The sequence below is a fragment of the Alligator sinensis genome, unplaced genomic scaffold (assembly GCF_000455745.1).
Source record: "Alligator sinensis unplaced genomic scaffold, ASM45574v1 scaffold886_1, whole genome shotgun sequence".
Classification (NCBI taxonomy): domain Eukaryota; kingdom Metazoa; phylum Chordata; order Crocodylia; family Alligatoridae; genus Alligator; species Alligator sinensis.
In genome coordinates this window covers 2241269-2260096 of record NW_005842040.1, presented here as the reverse complement: position 1 = coordinate 2260096, position 18828 = coordinate 2241269, and the positions used below count along the sequence as shown (strand labels likewise).

At 53.1% G+C, this 18828-nt stretch overlaps 1 protein-coding gene across 1 annotated transcript in view; it reads right to left on the bottom strand.

Moving 5' to 3' along the window:
* The window catches only part of STAC2 (SH3 and cysteine rich domain 2), a 37453-nt gene extending 25011 nt beyond the window's left edge, over positions 1-12442 (bottom strand). Inside the window, 1 exon segment of the mRNA XM_006022596.2 lies at positions 12324-12442. Within this exon segment, the coding sequence (XP_006022658.2) occupies positions 12324-12440 (117 nt within the window). The 5' untranslated portion in view covers positions 12441-12442.
* Positions 12443-18828: the final 6386 nt, after the last annotated feature.

Sequence of the window (18828 nt, the reverse complement as noted above, 5' to 3'; positions counted from 1 at the left end):
CCCTGCAGCCCGAGCCCAGCCCCGGCGCCCGCTGCCAGCCGCTGCCACTTGCGGATCAAACTTCGGGATCTTCCTTCCCTGCCTCCCAAAGGCGCCCCGGGAGCGGGGGGTGGATCCAGCCCAGCAGCCTCTGCCCGGGTCCCTGCAGAGCCGGTGGTTGCCGTGCGGGCTCTGCGCGGGCGCCCCACGCTTCGCCCAAGTTTGATTTAGGAGGGAGGACGGGCGGACAGCCCCGCGCGGCTGCTGCTGCCTTTTTTTTTTTTTTGGCTATGCTAATAGGATGCAAATCTTCGCCTGCCCATTGGCTCCCGCGAAAGAAGGGCGGGGCTTCCCCTTCGCCTTTGCCCACTCTGAAGTTCAGCGCAGCCTCCGGGGACCCGCTCCGGCTCCGGCAAGGTGGGCCCCTGCAGCGCGCCCCCCCCAGACTCCCTTAGCCCATGTAGCAGCCTCTCTCCTGGGGGAGTAGGGATCCCCCTCACCCCGTTTCAGGGCAATCAGGGTGGCTGGTTCCCGCTAAGAGCCGGTCACAGTCCCAAAAGCCCCCTGCATTGCTCCAAGGACCAAGGGCAGTTGCAATAGTCCTGCCTCACTCATCCCCTCCACCCTCTGCTTCTCCGTCCCCAGCCATTACCCCTGGCTCTTCAACCCCAAGTTGCCTGGCATTGCTGCTTGACTTATTCCAGGGGAAAAGAGGTCAGGGTTAAGGGCCAAGAGATCAGCCTCTGTCAGGTGTGACTGCAGGTGCTGGGATCCAGGGGGCCCCTGCAAGTTAAGTAGGGTGTTCACGGGGCCACACGCCTCCTCTCTTGCCAGTCCCAGCTCCAGTGTCCCCCCCAGGGGATCTTGCCCAGGCTCCTTCTCCCTGTTCCTCTCCTCCTCCCCCCACTTCTAGCCACATGCTTCTATTTCTCAGCTGGGAGCGAGCGCAGGGTGGCTGATGACTTCACCCCAGCTATTCTTGTACCTACTCCACTACCCACCTCTTTACTCATGAGCCAGCACAGAGCATGTCTCAGCACTTCAGGTTTGCCAGCTGCCGGAGCCATCCCCATGTGGCTGAATCTGCTTGCCCCAGGGTACAAGAATCCCAATGAGCTTCCTGTTGTCCGTCTGTGCCATGGCATGGGATCCTGCCCTAGAGATCATGCTGAGAGCATGGCATGGATCTGCCCAAGGGAGGTGGCACCGGCTTCCCCTTTGCTGCCTGGTAACTTGCAAATAATAGGATTGGAAGGGGACTCATGAGGTCCCCTGGTCCAGCTCCCTGCTGAAGGCAGGATCATCCCTGACTAAACCATCCCAGTCAAATGTCTGTTTAACCTGCTCTTGAAAACTTCCAAGGATGGCAATTCCACCACATCTCTAGATAGTCTCTTCCACACTCATAGTTAGGAAGTTCCTCCTAATCTCCAACCTGCATTTCCCCTACTGCAGCTTGAAGCTGTTGCTCCTAGTTCTGTCCCTACAGCCATACAGAAAAGCCCATCTCCAGCCTTTCTATACTTGCCCTTCAGGTATTTAAAAACTGTTATCAAAACCCTCCAGTATTCTCTTCTCCAGACAAAGTAACACTAGTTCTTTCCTCATACGTTTTGCCTCCCAGGCCTCTAATCATTTTTGCTGCTTTGTACTGGACTGTTTCCAAACTGGCCACTGTGGTGTGGTGCAGTTCTCAGTGCCCAGACCATGTCATTGCCCAAGTTGAAGGACTCTACCAGACCCCAGGTACTACGGAAAGGAGGCAGGTCTGTGTAGTTTGGGGAGTGGTGATGAGAAAGGGGCTAAGCAGCACTCATTCATTAGGGTGCTGGCTGCTTGTACAGGGCTTGGGAAGGGAGCCCCTCCTGGCATCTCTCTAGAGCAGTGGTGCTTACCCTTCTAGCCCAGTGCACTGGATGAGTGGCACAGAGCCAGGTTGTGGGCCCTATCCTGCATGCGGGGTCAGTTTGTTGGTGTGATCCCCCCTGACCCTGCATGCTGGATCTGGCCACGGAGTCACTCCATGTGCTGGCTGTACCATGGACAGTGATCTAGTGTGCAGGGCCACATCATCTGTGGGGTTCCCCATGGATCCAAAAATTTGGCAGCAGGGGAGTGGCAAGTAATGCTGCCACCATTCCCTTGCCATCAGATTTCCATGACGTGGCTCCATGGGCCAGATTTGGCTAGTGGACCAGGGGTTGAGCACCGCTGATCTAGGATGTGGCTTGGGAGGCCAGAGTCTAAGTGCCTCATCCCCCTGCAGCATTGGTTAATGGGACAATTACTTCCAGCAGGGCATTTGGGGAGTCGTGATCTGTTGCAATGTGGATGAATCTGGCCTGGTCTTCCAGTCCTTCCTGTCTGGGTCTGTTCTGTACGTGAATGCCAAAGAGGCATGTGATGAGTTTAAGCCTTTTCTCCTTAGTGTCCCCTGGACCCGAGCCAGCCCTGAGCTGTGCCAGGCAGCGCTCTGCCCAGATCAGCCTTCCCCACCAGCCCCAGCCCCAGCCACAAGAGCAGCCCAAACAAGATGGACGAGAGTCAGGGGCTGCTGTTACCCTTGCAAGATGGTCTGTGTTACTTTAAGGGTACAGGGTTTGGCCCTGATTCCCTTCTGGGGCCCAGGGAAGCTCCATCAGCCCCATGGAGAGACTCCAGTTTTCCATGAGACTGGCACAGAGGTGAATCACTGCCCAGGATTCCTGGGGCTGACCTGTGCCCACAGGTTGCACTTGCAGATCTCTGTGTTTGCTGGAATGTATCTGTTCTTTGCACCCTTGCCATAAGGCTCTCACCCCCTGGAGAGACACCAGCACCCTATCAGTGTGGACCCAACTAAGCTGCCACCAGTACTGCTCTGCCAGATTCCCTCCCTGCCATCCCATAATGCACTGCTTCCTCCAGCAGGGGCTGTCAGGTAACCCCATTTGCACCCCCTCCTGGTGACATGCTTCTGAAGGGCGGGGGGCGACAGCAGTGGCTGCCAGCTATAACAGCCCTGCAGGCCCAGCTTGGCTGCCCATGGGATGACACTCCCATGCAGAGACAAGATTTCCCTCCTCCCAAAGAACCAGGGCCAGAGGATGCAGAGGCCACTGGCTTGAGACAGCAGTGAATGACCGTCCTCACCACAGAGGGATGATTTACCGCAATGACAGCTATGAGCAACTTTGTTATATGGAACAAAGAAATTAAAATGCACCAGAGCCCCCTGGCCTGGCTGAGCCACGGCAGAGATGGAACATTTTATAAGATGTTACTGGCAGGGTTTTGCACAGCTCTCGTCGTCCTGGAGCTCAAGGTGGGGGAAGTGGAAGGGGAGAGAGGCTTCACTGTTGCTGATGGGCCCCATAGGGCTTCCTGTTCCTCTGACGATCCAGTCCCTGGATTAACCCCAGGTGTGGGATCCAGCCCTGTCCCACTCATCCGACCTGCAGAGCCAGAAGGTTAAGCACCTCAGTTAATCTGATTCATGGGGCCTGTCTACAAAAAAGCGTGTGTAGACCGCAGGGTGTATAGACAGTACTGAGATAAGCAGAAACCAATGGGTACAGGGGCAGCTATTGCTAGCAGCATATCCACAGCACCACAGATTGAAAAGCCACCAAGTGGCTGAGTGAGAACCCCCAGGGCATAAGCTTGCTCTGACTAACCCTCTAGCTGTGTTCAAGCCATCTGGGTTGTGCCTGCACAGCTGCAGCAATTGCAGCATCCCCAGACCCTGCACCTTCGTGTGAACCTGAACTTGCCAAATGCTCCTAGTACCAAGGGGTCATTGAAATTTGAACCTGAAGCCACTTGCTTTGCCGGCACTACTTCTCCCTGGGAGTACTACCCCTTTGCAAGACCTGGACCCCACCATGCAGCTGCCTCTCTTAGAGCATAGGCCAACCCCTGGGCCAGATCTGAGATCTGGGCTGCTCCCTCTGGCTGTCCTGCTCTCTCCACAGTGGCATGTGCTTGCATCACTCTGAGAGCACCAGGGCTGGCAGACTGGAGGGCAGAGTTGGGCTTGGCTCCAAGCTAATCTTTTTCTTCCCCTGAACCCAACCCCCTTGAGAGCTCACAACCTGGCTGTGGATGATAACGCTCCCAGGACCCTCAGTTTGGATGGAGCTTTGATGCTTTGTGTCATCACAAATGCACTTGAAATTTGGACAGAGAGAAGCTCCCAGAGCAGAGGCAACAGCTGTCATTGGCTTTGGATCCAAAGGCCCCTTTCTGCAGCACAGGCAGAGGCCTGGGATCCCAGCTGGAGCTGGGTAAATCCTGCATAAAAGACCTTCACCATGGGTAGGTTATTCCACCAGAGTCTACAAGGGGGGCGATACTTGCACCTTCCTTTGAAACAGCAAGTGCTGGGTGTTGTCTAACACAGGGCACTGGGCTGGATGCCCTCAGTCTGGGCCTGCTCGGCACCCACTGCTTACATCTCCATGTATTCACGTGCCACAAATATTCATATTTCACTAGCACGGGCCCTGCCCCTCCTCCACCCCAGAAGCAGATGTTAAGAATTGGTCATTGCTGGTATATAAATGCACATCTGTGGGTCGTTGAGCCAACTGAAGGACAGAAATAGGGCTGGGTGGGAACACCAAGCCCATCACAGCTGAGCAGTGCAATGCCCTTGGCAAAACAATCACCCTTTGCTATCCGAGCTGCCCGGAAACCCTGTTGCAAGCACCAGAGGTGATCGTGGCAGCAGAATCCTGATTGCTGCTGGTTGTGCCCCCATTTCTGCTAGTCCCCTGGCCCCAGCTGGGGTCACAACTCCTCATTTGCGAATGTGGCTTTGGGGAACTGGAAACTGCTGGAGGAGTCTCAATCATCGGAGCTTCATTCACAGGACCAGATGCTCTGCTGGGGCAATGGAAGCCAAAGGGATGACGCTTGTCTATGTCACTGGAAGGGTGGTCTGTCGAGTCAGCCATTCGTCAGGCACAATCTGCTCCAGTGTCCTCCCACTATGAGGCATCAGCGCAAAGATGGGTGGGCGAGCAGGACATGAGCCCTGGACACTGCCTAAGCAGGGGACCTCCTTTCCCCATTCCCTTCCCTTCCACACCTTTCACCTCCCCTGCTGCAGCTTTGGCTCTGGCAGCAGAGAGGGCAGAGCAGAAGCAGCAGCAATGCTGATGCAGAAGCAGTGGCTGAAGTGTCACTGCCATGGGAGGAGATGTCCCCTCCTTTCTTGCTGCCAAAAGCTGGTGTTTAAATGGCTGCTCAACGCAAGTTGGCAGCAAAAGAGAAGGTGACATCCCCCACCATGACAGTGAACCCCTGGCTGCTGCTTCTGCACCATGTGCTGCCACCAGCAAGGGAACAGAATTGGCCAGTTAAGCCTCTGCTAGGAGATCTCTACTCTCATCTTTCTGACCAAAGCCCTGCTGTTATTCACATGCTTCATTGCTTGCCAAGCTGCCACAGTGTGCTTTGAGCTGCAGGTTGCAAAGTGAACCTGCTGGCTCACGGTGTGCTACCCTCCTGTTTACAATCCAACCAGCAGAAGGCACCAATGTCCATCTGAGCAATGTTCTCCTGGAAAAACACTGTATTTTCTCACATACAACGTACCCTGGGATATCATGGGCACTTTGTTTTTGCAAGGCAGAACCAAGGGAAAAAAAATCTTCCCTTTTAGTAAGTGACTGAGTAGCAACAGCTAGGGATCCTGCTCATTATTCAACTCCCTATGAGTCCTGCAGATTTTCCTTTCACATTTGCCCATAACCAACAGAAACTGTCCTTACCATATTTCTCACACATGATGCACACAGAAGTTTCCAGCAATTGTTTTTTGTCAGAAAACCAGGTGGTCTTGCCTAGTGGTTAGACATGTGAAGCAAGGAGCGCAGTCTAAACCAGTTCCAGGGAGCTGGGGGTATGGAGGAGCCTGGCACCAGAACTGGAGTCAGGACCCATACCCAAAGTCAGAACAGGTCGGACTCAGAAATTGTAGCTGGAGACATGACAGAAGTTAGAACCAGAAAACTGGCAAGGAAATGCACTGAAGATCTGTGTCAAGAGCTTTCACCTTTGCCTGAACAAGGAGAATATGAGCTGCACCTGGCTTTTAAGGGCCGGCATGGGTAGGGCCTGCTGCCTGTGGCTTCAGAGAACTGGCTGCCCTGAATGCCTCACTCAGTCAAGCTGGGATCAGGGTGCTGCTCTGGGCTTGTTGCAGGTGGCACCCATTCAGGGGACAGAATCATAGAAAATTAGGGTTAGAAGGGACCACAGGAGGTCATCTAGTCTAACCCTTTGCCCAAAGCAGAACCATTCCCAACTAGATCATCCCAGCCAAGGCTTTGTCTACTGGGGCCTTAAAAGCCTCCAAGGATGGAGATTTCACAGCCTCTCTGGGATGACTTACCCCTGATCTCCCAATTGCAACCTGCTCGGTCCAGGGTTCTGGTCTGGGCCTCATTACAGTTGAGGGAAAAGCGCAAGCTGTATGTGAGAAAATATAGTTGTTCTCCTTGGGTCCTCTAGGCTACCACTTTACTCCCTGCACAGGTGCCAGACTGGCTGCTCCTAAACTGTCCATGATAGGCCCCTGTCCCACCTCTCCTCAAAGCTCCCCAGTGAAGGAGACTCCACAGCTGCCCTAGGCAGTTCTGAGACAATCTGGGGCATTTTGTTTTAAATACTGTTAAGCTGGGATGAAGAAGATGTTCCTAGCTGTGCTAGATTTTCATGATGTCAAGCTCACTCCACAGGTCACCAGCTTTGTGACAGGCAGTGCCCTTAATCCACTCAAGGTAGGAGCTATATGGATACCCACCTTGTGCTGGGGGGTTGAGATCTGGTGGCTGAAGGTATCCTACATCCATAAGTCCAGCCTGCTGGGAGTGGAAAGGCAAAAGGCAGTAAATACTTTCCACTTGCGGGCTCTGGAGGTCACAGATGTTCCTTCCCCCCCAGCTGCAGCTTGTCAAAGTGCATTGTTTTCCCATTCACAGGAGATGTCCTAGCCCAGAGCTTCCACTGACTTTGCTCCCAACATATGAATGAACCTGGTAACCTTGCAGGCCCCTGCTGTGAGGCTCTAAGAGAAGCCTTTTATGCATAACACAGCAAAGCCAGGCATCAAATGGGCCCTCTCCCCAGCTCCCACCCTGACTGTGTTTTGCCCCAACCAAGGTTAGGTAGGTAACATAACCCTGCTAGGGAGACTTCTAAAATGTGGCCCACCTCAGACGTCAATTGAGACTAAGACATCTAAAAGGGGCAACACAAGGGATGGAGATTTGGGGGATGGGGGTATTTACTTGAAATGAGGGCAAAGAGCAGTACTGGGGCACTGGGCACAGAAAGGTCACTGGGACTCATACCCTCAGTCTCGTTTACACACCTTAGCAAACCCCACTCCACTCACCCACCCTTGCTTGCCCTTTCCTGCATGGGTCCAGGGTTTAGTCCAGTTACCTGTGTCTGGGGCACTGCTACCCCCTGCTGGCATTGTGCAGAACAACACAGACTGACAGTCCCAGGAATGGATTGGTGCCCAGACTGGCCCCAGCCTTGGTTTTAAGCCTGGTGCCAGCTGCATGTCCCATCTGGCATAGCTCCCCCTCTGCAGTGTCTGAGTCTGTAGCTGGTGCTCTTGGGTTGTTCGTTCAGTACTGACAGTATTTGCTGGAGCTGGAGGAAAGCCTGACTTTGTCCCCAGTCAAAGCAGGATGCAACCCCCTCTGCAAGGGGATCAGACCTCTATATCAGCATTAGACTGGCTATTTGCTCCCCCCCACCCTCGGCCATGTCCTCCCTTGTGATGCATGAGAGCTGCCTGTGGGTGAAGAACAGGACCTATGGGGTAAAGATGAGGGTAACTGAAAGGCCAAAGGAGGGCAGACAGGGTAGGAGTGCCCCTGCTCTAACTCCTATCAGGACCCTGCTCTCACCCTGATTTTTCTGTCTGGTTCAGGATGCCTTAGGGTCTCATGGACTTCCTCACCTGATTCACAGAAGGCCCCATGCACTGGACAGCCATGAGGCCAGCAAAAGACTGAGGCCTATGGTGGGGACCAGGAACTCCTCTCAGTCTACCCTTCCACCCACAGGGGATAAGGTCAATGGAGGTCCATATGGTGCCCTTGGGTCACAGTAGAGGGAAGAGGGGCTTAGGCTCCTTGACAGTGAACTGGGATGGGGGTGCAGGGAAATATGGGGGGACAGTTTTCAGGAAATTCCATCCCTTGCTCTGGCTTTCAAACAACTGCCCCAACCTTGCCAAACTCACCCTCAGGAGCACTCTCTCCACTAAACAACAAAGACGAAAGGGAACCAGGTTAGGCCAAAACAATTGCAAAACCATTCAACTCATCTTCCCCACCCCCGCCATCCAGTTCCCTCTTTGTGCCTCACCAACACATCTTCACTGCCACTGTGATCCACACTCCCCTAAGAAAGCCTTCAGAACAAGTGGCATCTACACATGCCTGTGCCAGTGCATGATAAATCTCATCCATTGCACCTAACAGCTTCTGGGAAACCCTATGCATGAAACCAGCCCAGCACTAGGCCCCAGGCTGAAGTCCCCAAGGAAAATGAGAGGATAGAAATGGCCTATCACTGATGAAAAAACATTTCTCACCAACCACCCACTCTGTCTGACCTCACCAGCGTTGTCCTCAAGGCAGACCTGCACACTATGGGCCTGGGAATAAAATTCATAACTTAGCTGCACACCAAAAACCATGGATGGAACAGAGACATTGATTTTATGACTCATTATATAACTCCCCTTTCCTCTCTGTTAACTTCTCTTTGCTTCACAGGTGCTAACTGCCCACTTCCTTTTCCAGAGAAGTGGGCAGATTTGTTAACATAATTAGGCCAAACTAAAGCAAGTGCTCGAACTTGTATGTAGCTGGGAGAGTGACTGCTCCATTCCCAACCCTGATGAAGGGCATCTGAAGCCTCAAAACTCATCTCCCATCCCTCCCAAACACCCCACAGATCTTGTTTCTTCCTTATTGCTGCACCACCGCAGCCACTAAAGTCAGCCAGCAAGGCCATGGAGTGCCTGGACTCAGGCCACAGGGTTTCTTGAAGAGAAAGACCAAGACCTTGGACATGATGCTCTATCCTGTGAGGAGCAGACAGCAAATGTGACATATTCGTAGTAGCTGGGTTGCTGAAGAGATGCTACAGGGTCCCACACTAGCAGAACCTTCCCTGGCCATGAAGCACTCCCAGGTCAGTTGCAGTGCCACCCTCCATCCAAGACAGGACACAAGTATGTATATAATGGAGGCCAAGGCATTGCCTGCCAGGGGACATGGAGTCTCTAGACAAATGGGAATGATAGGGGGCAATACTAATGGATGTTAGTCAGCACCAGTGAAGAGTCCTGGAGCCTCCTAGACCAGTGGGGACCAACCTTTTTGGCAGACATGCCACAAATTAGCCCCACACTGTCTCCAAGTGGCACTCTGATCCCTTTCTGCTGCCTCTTCTGCTCTGCTTTCTGCTTCCTGCCCCATGCTTCATGCCTCATCTGTCACTGTTTTCTGCTCCCTGTCCCATCTGCAGCTGTTCCCTCTCCAATCTGCTGCATGACCTACACAGAGGCTACTAGTGCCACTTGGGGTATACAGCTTGGCTACCCTGTCCTAGACCATAGGAGCCAAGTTTTTGGTAGGTGTGCTGCATAAGCCCTGGGCTCCCATCCCCTTCTTCTGCCTGATCTCATACTCTGTTTTCTGCTCTATGCCCCATGCTCCCTGCCTGACTGGTTGCTTTGGTTTCTAGTCCCTCCCTGAGCTGCCACATACCACATACAGAAGCTACCCTTGTCCTAAGCTCCAGAATGAACTGACTAGTGAGGGTTTTGTATAGAGGTGGGTGAATTTTTTTTTGCTGAACAGCTTACGCAGTGAAAAAATGCAGTTGTGGGAGGAAACAAAACCATTCCTACATTAGGATCAAGTTTGCTAAATTATTTGGGCCAAAAAAAAAAATCAGGAAAATAAAAACATTTTTTCCTCCAACATTTTCCAGAATGAATGATTTCCACTTCTTATTTAGTGAAATGGGAGAGGTGTAAAAAAAGAATGTGAAAATTAGACTAAACAAAAGCTGTGGCTTAGGGTCAACTAAAATGATTCATTCAACCCATATGGAGCTTTTGTTTGCATTTTGCCAAGAAAATTTAAAAAAAAATGGGTTTGGGTGAACCCGAAGTTATAGAATCATAGAATCATAGAAAATGAGGGTTGCAAGGGACCTCAGGAGGTCATCTAGTCCAACCCCCTGCTCAAAGCAGGACCATCCCCAGCTAGATCATCCCAGCCAAAGCTTTGTCCAGCCGGGTTTTGAAAACCCCCAAGGATGGAGATTCCACCACTTCTCTGGGTAACCTGTTCCAGTGCTTTACTCCCCTCCTAGTAAGAAAATTCTTCCTATTATCTAACCTAAACTTCCCTTGCTGCAACTTGAGACCGTTCTCCTTGCTCTGTTATCTGCCACCACAGAGAACAGTCTAGCTCCATCCTCTTTTGAACCCCACTTCAGGTAGTTGAAGGCTGCTATTAAATACCCCTCAGTCTCTTCTTCTCTAGACTAAATAAGCCCAGCTCCCTTAGCCTGTCCTCATAAGTCATGTGTCCCAGCCCCCTCACCATTTTTGTTGCCCTCCGTTGGACTCTCTCCTATTTGTTCACATCCTTTCTGTAGTGGGGGGCCCAAAGCTGAACACATTACTGCAGATGTGGACTCACCAGAGCTGAATAGAGAATAATCATTTCCCTTGACCTACTAGCAACAAACCTACCTGTGCAGCTCAGTATGCCGTTAGCCTTCTTGGCAACAAGGGCACACTGCTAGCTCATATTCAGCTAATTGTCCACTATAACCCCCAGGTCCTTTTCTGCAGAGCTGCTGCCCAGTCAGTCATCCCCCAGCCTGCACCAGTGCAGAGAATTGTTCCGTCCAAAGTGAAGGACTTTGCACTTCTCCTTGTTGAACCTCACAAGATTTCTTTTGGGCCAGTCCTCCAATTTGTCTAGGTCACTCTGAATCCTAGGCCTACCCTCCAGCATATCTACTACTCCCCCCGAGCTTGGTGTCATCTGAAAACTTGCTGAGGGTGCACTCTTTGCCATCTTCCAGGTTGTTGATGAATACATTGAACAAAACTGGTCCCAGGACCGACCCCTGGGGCACTCCACTTGATACAGGCTGCCAACTAGACATCAAGCCAATGATTACTACTCTCTGAATCTGATGCTCCAGCCAGTTTTCTATCCAACTTACAGTCCATTCATCCAGCCCATACTTCCTTAGCTTGCCTGCGAGAACATTGTGAGAGACCATATCAAAACCTTCCTAAAATAAAGGTACACCACATCCACCCATCTCCCACATCCACAGAGCCAATCATCTCATCATAGAAGGCAATCAGGTTGGTCAGGCATGACTTGCCCTTGGTGAATCCAGGCTGGCTGTTTCTAATCACCTTCTTCTCCAAGTGCTTAGAAATGGATTTCTTAGGATCTGCTTCATGATTTGCTCCATGATTTATTCTCTTGGGGTTCAGGCAGTGAACCAAAACCATTAACTATTGGCCTAGACCCATGCACATATAAAGGGAGGAAGGTCATTTGCCCCTCCAGGGAGCTCTCTGATCCCCCCCTTCTGTGTTTTCAGGAAGGAGGGCCATTAGGTATGTTTCATTCTTTAGCTCTGAGGTGCAGGCAAGGAGTGAGGAGTGGGTGTCTCCTTATCCCCGTCAAACTAGTCATCTGAAGGCTGAGAGCATGGTGGCCATGGGCAGGACACGACATGGATGTGGGGATGGGTTGTGGGGCTTGACCTCCAAGTGGGATGCAGTGGGGCAAGGAGGCAAAAGGCTGAGGCTTATTGATACCACAGCAGCTGCCGTGAGAGACTGTCAACTGCCAGCTGCTAAGAGCTCTCATTGGTGCTAGAGGAAAAGAGATCTGGTGATGGATGAAGAGACCGATTTGGAGAGAGGGGTTCCTATGGCTATAGGGCTTAGATAGATGGACAGGCAGGCAGCTTGGGCCTCCTGACTCAAGAGAACCTGTGCAGCTGGGAAAGCACCGGGGCCATTCAAGGTGGGAAAGCTCTAGTGAGTTTTCCCTCAATAGGAAATCAGAGAATCATGGGTGGGATCCTGGAGCTGTTTGATCTCTTCGCAGGCCTGGGCACAGATTCAGCCCCCATGGACAGTGACTAGAGCCCACCTTCTCCTGGCTAGATTGGGAGAGGCACACTGAGCCAGGCCCAGCAGATTTGGATTCAGACAAATGATACCTCTGGGGTGGGGACCACAGCTCCCACTTTCCCAGCTCCAAAGTCCCCATACAAACCTCAAAGACATCCACCATCAGCCAGGGCCTCCTCCCTTTCCCCTCCTTGTGTGCAGGTGAGGGAGGGTGCTGTTTCCTCCCCATGGACCAAGCCCAGTGGGAATGGAAGTGGGTCATTCACTGGTGCTGCTCTGAGGCTGCATCACAGCCAACGTCACAGGCCTCTGATGATGCCTATCTCCTCCCCCTGTGCCGGGCAGGTGTGTGTAGGTCTCAAAAGCTTTCAGCTGAGACTATATTTAGCTGCTGTTTGTCATGCACGGATTTATTACCCACTGCCTGGAAACTGCAATGCAGCTTCAAGGATACAGCAGCTGGAGAAGGGAGGAGAGGGGAGTGGCCGTAGGACGGCAATAGGGGGGAGGTAAGAGGTGAACGAACAGGGTCCTCTCGGCCCCCCACACAAGAGGAAATGGCTGGAGAACAGCAGGGTTCCAGGCACTCGGATCTATGTCCCGTAGGTAATGTGAAAGGGAGAAAAAAAGGGTCTCCGCTCATGGCAGGCAAGGACCCTCAACGTTTATGGAGCGAGGCTCCCAGCACCTTCAGGAAGGACACCCACCCTGCCAGGTTTCTGTCCCCACCCCCCAGACACCACACCAGCCTGGCTGGGTCTAGGAATCCCCAAACATCCCACACCATCACACTGGCTCCCCAGAGACCCTGCAATAACACACCAGCCTGCCAGTCCCCACACACCCGAGACCCTCACAACACCACCCTGGCTTGCCTGACCCCCAGCACTCCCCTGAGACCAGCAATAACGCACCAACCTACACAGGTGTCCCCCCCATTAACCCTTATTCTTCCTTTGAGGGCTTCATATGGGCCTAAGCACAGGGCTGGTATTAATGACTCCATAGAGAGGGCAGTGGAAGAAGGAAAAGCTGAGCAGAACAAACTACTGTGTGTATTATGGGAGCACCCAGAGGCCCCAGCTGAGATGACAGCCTCATTGCAGCCTGTGCTGCCCAGGCATGGAACAAGAGACAGTCATTGTTCCAGAGTTCACCATCTGATTGCCATGACTGTGAGCCTCCAAACCCTGAGGTGGCACTGAACTAGTCCCAGGCCAGGAGAATGGCTCCATGAACAGAGACGGGGAGGGAGTCTTCAGGAGCTGGGAGTGAGCGCTGCTCTCCTGAGTCCCAGCCCCATGCCCTCCCCATTGGACCACTGTGCTCCCAATCCACCTCATCAGCATTGGATGAAGGTGGGAGCATAAGCCCTGGATGCTCTGTGTTCCCGTAGGTGCAATCGCATGGCCTTCCTGAGACTGCTGGGCTTGGCCACGCCATCAGGTCAGAAATGGGGAGGCCTGGGCTAATGAATCAGGATGAGAGAATGAGGAAAGGCCTCAGTGAGGCAAGGGATTCCCCCCCAACCCACCCCTGGGATCTTAAGCAATCTGTGTCTTGGCATTCTGAGCCATACAGAACCCAGTTCTCAGCTGCCATCTGCCCCCACGACACTGACTTTGGCATGATGGACTGAACCAGATTTTTTTCAGTACCCTGTCCCCTGGAGCTGGGGCTAGAAGGAGAACACAGTGAGTTCACAATGGGATTGTGGGAGCTGGTAACAGGGAAAAGACCCCAAAGTCACCTATCCAAGTCTTCCCAGGAATCCTCCTGTCAAGCCAGGGCCAGTGCAGCCCTCACAGGTGGAAAGTCCAAGCCAACAAGAAAAATTCACCTTCCAAGTCTGACTAAAGAGGCAGCTTTAAGGTTATCCTCCCCACTTCTTGCAGGTTCCTTTAACTGCGTGTGGGAAGGCTACTGATGATGAAGCATGGATCATCAGTGAAGTATGCAGTCCTTAAAGCTGTGACTGCATCTAAGGGAGTGATTATTAATAGAGCAACCTTCCCTGCTTTGAAAGGGGTTGGGCTCTCCCACATCACCTGTCAGAGCCATACAAGCTATGGGGCAGCTGCAGGCACCAGGGCATGGGAGTAAAACCACGTGCTGGAAGCAGTGGTGGGGAGTGAAAGCTGCAAGTCAAGGAGATTCCCTGATTACTGTGCCAGGCAAGCAGGGCCCAGCAAAACAATCACCATATCCTCCAGCTACTGCTTCCTCCAGCTCAGGAGCTGGAAAACCTCAGGGTGAATAAAAACAGGGTGCTTGGCCCCCGGCTAGGGCATAGCAGAGGCAGGTCACTTCAAGTGGCATGGCAGGTTGGCATTCCAAGTGATCCCATGTGCCAAAGGCCTTACAGCTCCAGAATGGGATCACTTTATGAGCTTCAGCTTGGCATGTGTGTGTGTGTGAGATGGAGAAAAGCCCCGATGGATACAGATATCTGACCAGCTGCATCCACTTCTAAGGCACTTTTCCTGCCTTGTGGAGATGCTTCTTTTATCTGCTCCTGGAAGGGACCCCAACTGCATGATCTGAGCCAGAGGGGACCAGAAAAAGGGCTGAAGGGTAGTAAACAGCTGTAGGCCCTGGATCCCCACTACCCTGAAACTCACTGGAGAAGTGGAAGGCATGCCGTACCAAGGCTCCTGGTGGCCCCGGGCAAACTTTTAGTATCGGGCCTCTCTTCACCAGAGATAATGATAATAATAATCAGACTTGTTGCAAAAGTCTTTATCACATCTGTGGTATCGATGTGTTTAAATAGTTTGTTCTCAGTTGATAACATTGCCAGTACCATATATGTGGAATATTAAAACTTTGTTTGCAATTGTAATTATTTTTTCATTTTTGAGCCCGCTTTCTGTCCAGGTCCTGGGCAGATGCCCAGTTTGCTCATGTCTGTATCCAGGTCCGGTGGAAGGGGAAAGATCTGGGTTTCTCTTCCAGCTGATTTTGGACCCAGGGGCTGCTTATCAAGTGTGGGGCCAGGCAGCTTCTGGGGAGATCAGCCACAGCCCTCCACATACTCCCAAGGGTAGGCTGACTCTGGGCTTCAGCCCTTTCATCCAAAGCCTGATGGAAGCCTGGGAGGAGGCTTCTCCTAGGGAGCCTGAAAGAGTCAAATCCTGGCAGCCTCCAGGCTTGGGTGCAGAACCCAGACCCCATTCATGCTGGGCTGCTTCCCAGCCAACTGGGGCTACTTTGCTGTTCTGAGCCCTGCTGCTCCTGAGCAGAGCAAGCAGATCACAATGCCTTGGAGGGATGACCCTGGGCAAGCCAGGAGCTGCAGGGAATAAGCCAGAGGCAGGCAATTATTTTGGGCACAGGGCCGCTTACTGAGTTTCGGCAAGCCATCGAGGGCCACATGACAGGCAGCCCAGGGCAGATTAATATTAATTTTCTAAATTTTTTAGGGGCCCCGCGGACTGGATGGAATGGCCTGGCGGGCTGCATCCGGCCCCCGGCCTGCATTTTGCCCACCCCTGGAGTAAAACTGAGGCAGCCTAGAGGCTCTCCCTGTGTCCATGCTGCAGGCCCAGGTCTGCAAGCACAGTGGCCACTGCAGCACAGGACAGCCACTAGAGGGAGAGAAAGGGCTGCTCTGACCCAGTGGCAGGGGGAACGGACCTCACCCCCAAAAGCACAGAGAAGGCTGTGGCCTAGCTCCATCCCTATCTAGCTCATGTTGCACAGGGGCTGGTGCACTGTGGGAAACAACCCTGCTCGTGCATCACATTCCAGGCCTGGCCCCTCACCTGCTGCTCCTTGCATCTCCACTGCTGGCAGCTTTCATATTTGCTCAGTCTTCACACCATCCCCTGTCTCCAGAGAAAGAGCTGACAGCCTTAAAGCAAGGCCCCAGGTCTAGGGAACATGCAACCATGTAGTAATTGCTGGCAATGGGATATGCCTGCCACTAGAAATAGCTTCACAGGGTTAGGGGAGATGAGCTAATCAACCCTGCCAGCTGCCCCCAGCTCCCTCTGCCAGGGAACAGGGAGAGGAGGGGAGCTGAGGCTGAGACGGAGACAGTGCAATGGGCTCCGGGTACACCAGCTACAGGTCAGCAATGAACCATGAAGCAGCTGCTTGAGGACCATCAGGGATGCCTGGGTGCTAATGACAGACAAGCACAGGGATGGCACTGACCCCACAAAAGGTTAATTGTTCTTGGTCTTTTGAAGCCTCTTCACCTCCCCATTGAGGAGAGGTACAGAGAACAGTGATCAGAAGCAACAGGCCAGCTGGGGTGAGGGAGTCACTAGGGGCAGCAGAACTACTGGAGCCAGCCTGGGCCCTGCGGGCTAGGAGTTACCATGAAGCGCCTGGGGCTGAGGCTGCTTGGGCCCAACGGTGTTGTTCTTGGCTCTTCTCTGTCCTTCACTCCTCTTACAGTCTCCAGAGGCAGCAGGTGCTTCAGTGGACACTGGGGTTAATCTGTAACAGGCAAGCTAGCTTCTCTTCTAGGACAGCACCAGTCAGGGAGCTTGCCGGGTCCATGCTTTGGTCATGGTTGGTTGGGCAGCGGCCAGTTCTGGCTGCAGGCTGACCACTGGCTCATGTCGGTGAGAGTTGCCTTGTGTGCCTTCTGCCTCCATGTACTGTGCTAGAGCCACCGAGCAGGGAATGCACGCTAGGCCCAGGATTGGTGCAGGTCTCCCCGGCCTGCTCCAGCACTGACCGCCAGCGCATCAATTCAGAAAAGGCAGCAAGCCAGGCCAGGCAGCTGCATGGCACCTCCATCCAGGCCAGGCCAGACAAGGCCTGGGTGCCTGCAGGGAGGGTGACCTGAGCTGCTTGGTACCTCCAACCAGGCCAAGCCAGATGAGGCCTGGAAGCCTGCAGGGAGGGTGACCTAAGCTTTGAGGAAGCATTGGAGCTGTGAGGCGGGAGGCTCATTCCTGCAGTCACCAGTGCAAAGCCAGCTCGGGGTGGCAGGGGCCAAGCGTTGTTAATGTGGCACCCAGAGATCTTGGGGGGAGAGGAGAGGGCCTGTGTCCTCCTCAGGACATCCTCTGGGTGGGGGTCGTTCGGTGGCCTCAAGGACTTGGTTGCTGGCATGCTGAGAGCAGCTGCAAAGAGGACATTGCAGAGTGACTGCCTCACCCCACTAGCTTACTAGGTTGGGGCATGGGGAGCAGATCCAGGAGCATTTGCCTCAGCAATAAGAGTATGCGGTGTAATCTTCTGTCTTCCCCCCCTCTCCCAAGCTTTATTCTTGTTGCCTGAGAGTCCCCTATGTGCCAGGAGCTGTGCCACCCCAGCAAGGGCCCTGCCCAAAAGAGCATGTAGTCTAAACAAAGGAGATGATTTGCTCGGTGAGCAGCAGAGCTGAACACAGAACCCAGGTGTCCTGAGTGCCAGGCCAATGCCCTACCCACAGAATCACACTTTTTCCCTGTTGCTAACCTAAACAGTTCTCCAGGCAGGTAGACAGTCCTCCCAAAAGTCCAGGCCCTGCATGCAAGTCCAGGCCATCAGAGAGGTTTTCCACAGCCCAGTGGTACTCCACAGAGACAGGCTGTCCCTACCCAAACTCCCCTTGGCTTAATTATGTCCACTTCCTCAAGGGAACTTGCAAACAATGGAGAGAAACTGTAAAGCAAAGGGAAGTCAGCAGTGGTTTCAGTTTAATTATTTTTCCCATTAAAAATACCAGCTCCCCCCACTCTCCCCCCCACCTCTCTGTCTGAGAGAGCGAGACACACAAAACACGGGGGAGGGAAAGCCAGATGCCAGGCACCATTTCCAGCCCAGCTCTCTAGATGCAGATGCACCAGCATGGGGGAGGGAGGGAGGCCTGAAGGTAGACAGGAGCTCATCATCTGCATCTTCCCTGCTCACCCAGGATCAAGATGGAATAGATAAAGGAAAGACTGAGAGCTCAAACCCAGCTAGGATTTATACACACACCCACACACACAGAGCCCTCCATGCACACACATTTATACTTATCTATTAATACACCAAGGCTCACACTTCACCAGGAGCACATGTAGGTGTGCGAGTGCACACCCCCCCCACACACACACATGGACTTCTTCTCACCTCAGACATCCATATGCATCCAGTACACACCCTCCCAGTTGAAAACTGGGCTTGGTGCTGGGCTTTCTGGTGAATTTCTCTGGCCAGGGCTATACAGGAGCACAGACAAGTCCCTCACAAGGTTCCTTCTCACTTCCCGTCTATCCAACATCAAGACCCAGGCAGACACCCAACCCCTGTCACTTGGTGCATGACCACTCACTGACCTCTGAAAGCACTAACAAAGGGTATGTGGGGAGAGCAGGGCCCGAAAGCACTAGTGCTTTGGAGAGGGGAGGTCAGTGAGTTGCTCCTAATTAAGGGCCACTGAAGCAGCCTCCAGCAGTGAGGAACACAGGGCAGTGGTGATAGGCAGAGCGTGATGCAGAAGAGGGGAGCACTTAGGGGTGGTGCCTTGTGAGGCGTGTGCATCACATGCCCCTTGGGTAAGACCCCCACAAACTACATGGGATTCTTTGCTATTCAGCCTCAAATCTGCAAGGGCATTGGGGTGGCACCAGGATGGGCACTGCACTGGCACCAGAAGTAGCAGACAACAGTGCCACTGCCTGTCTGGAGGCAGCAAAGCCCCAGGGAGACATAAAAGAGAAAGA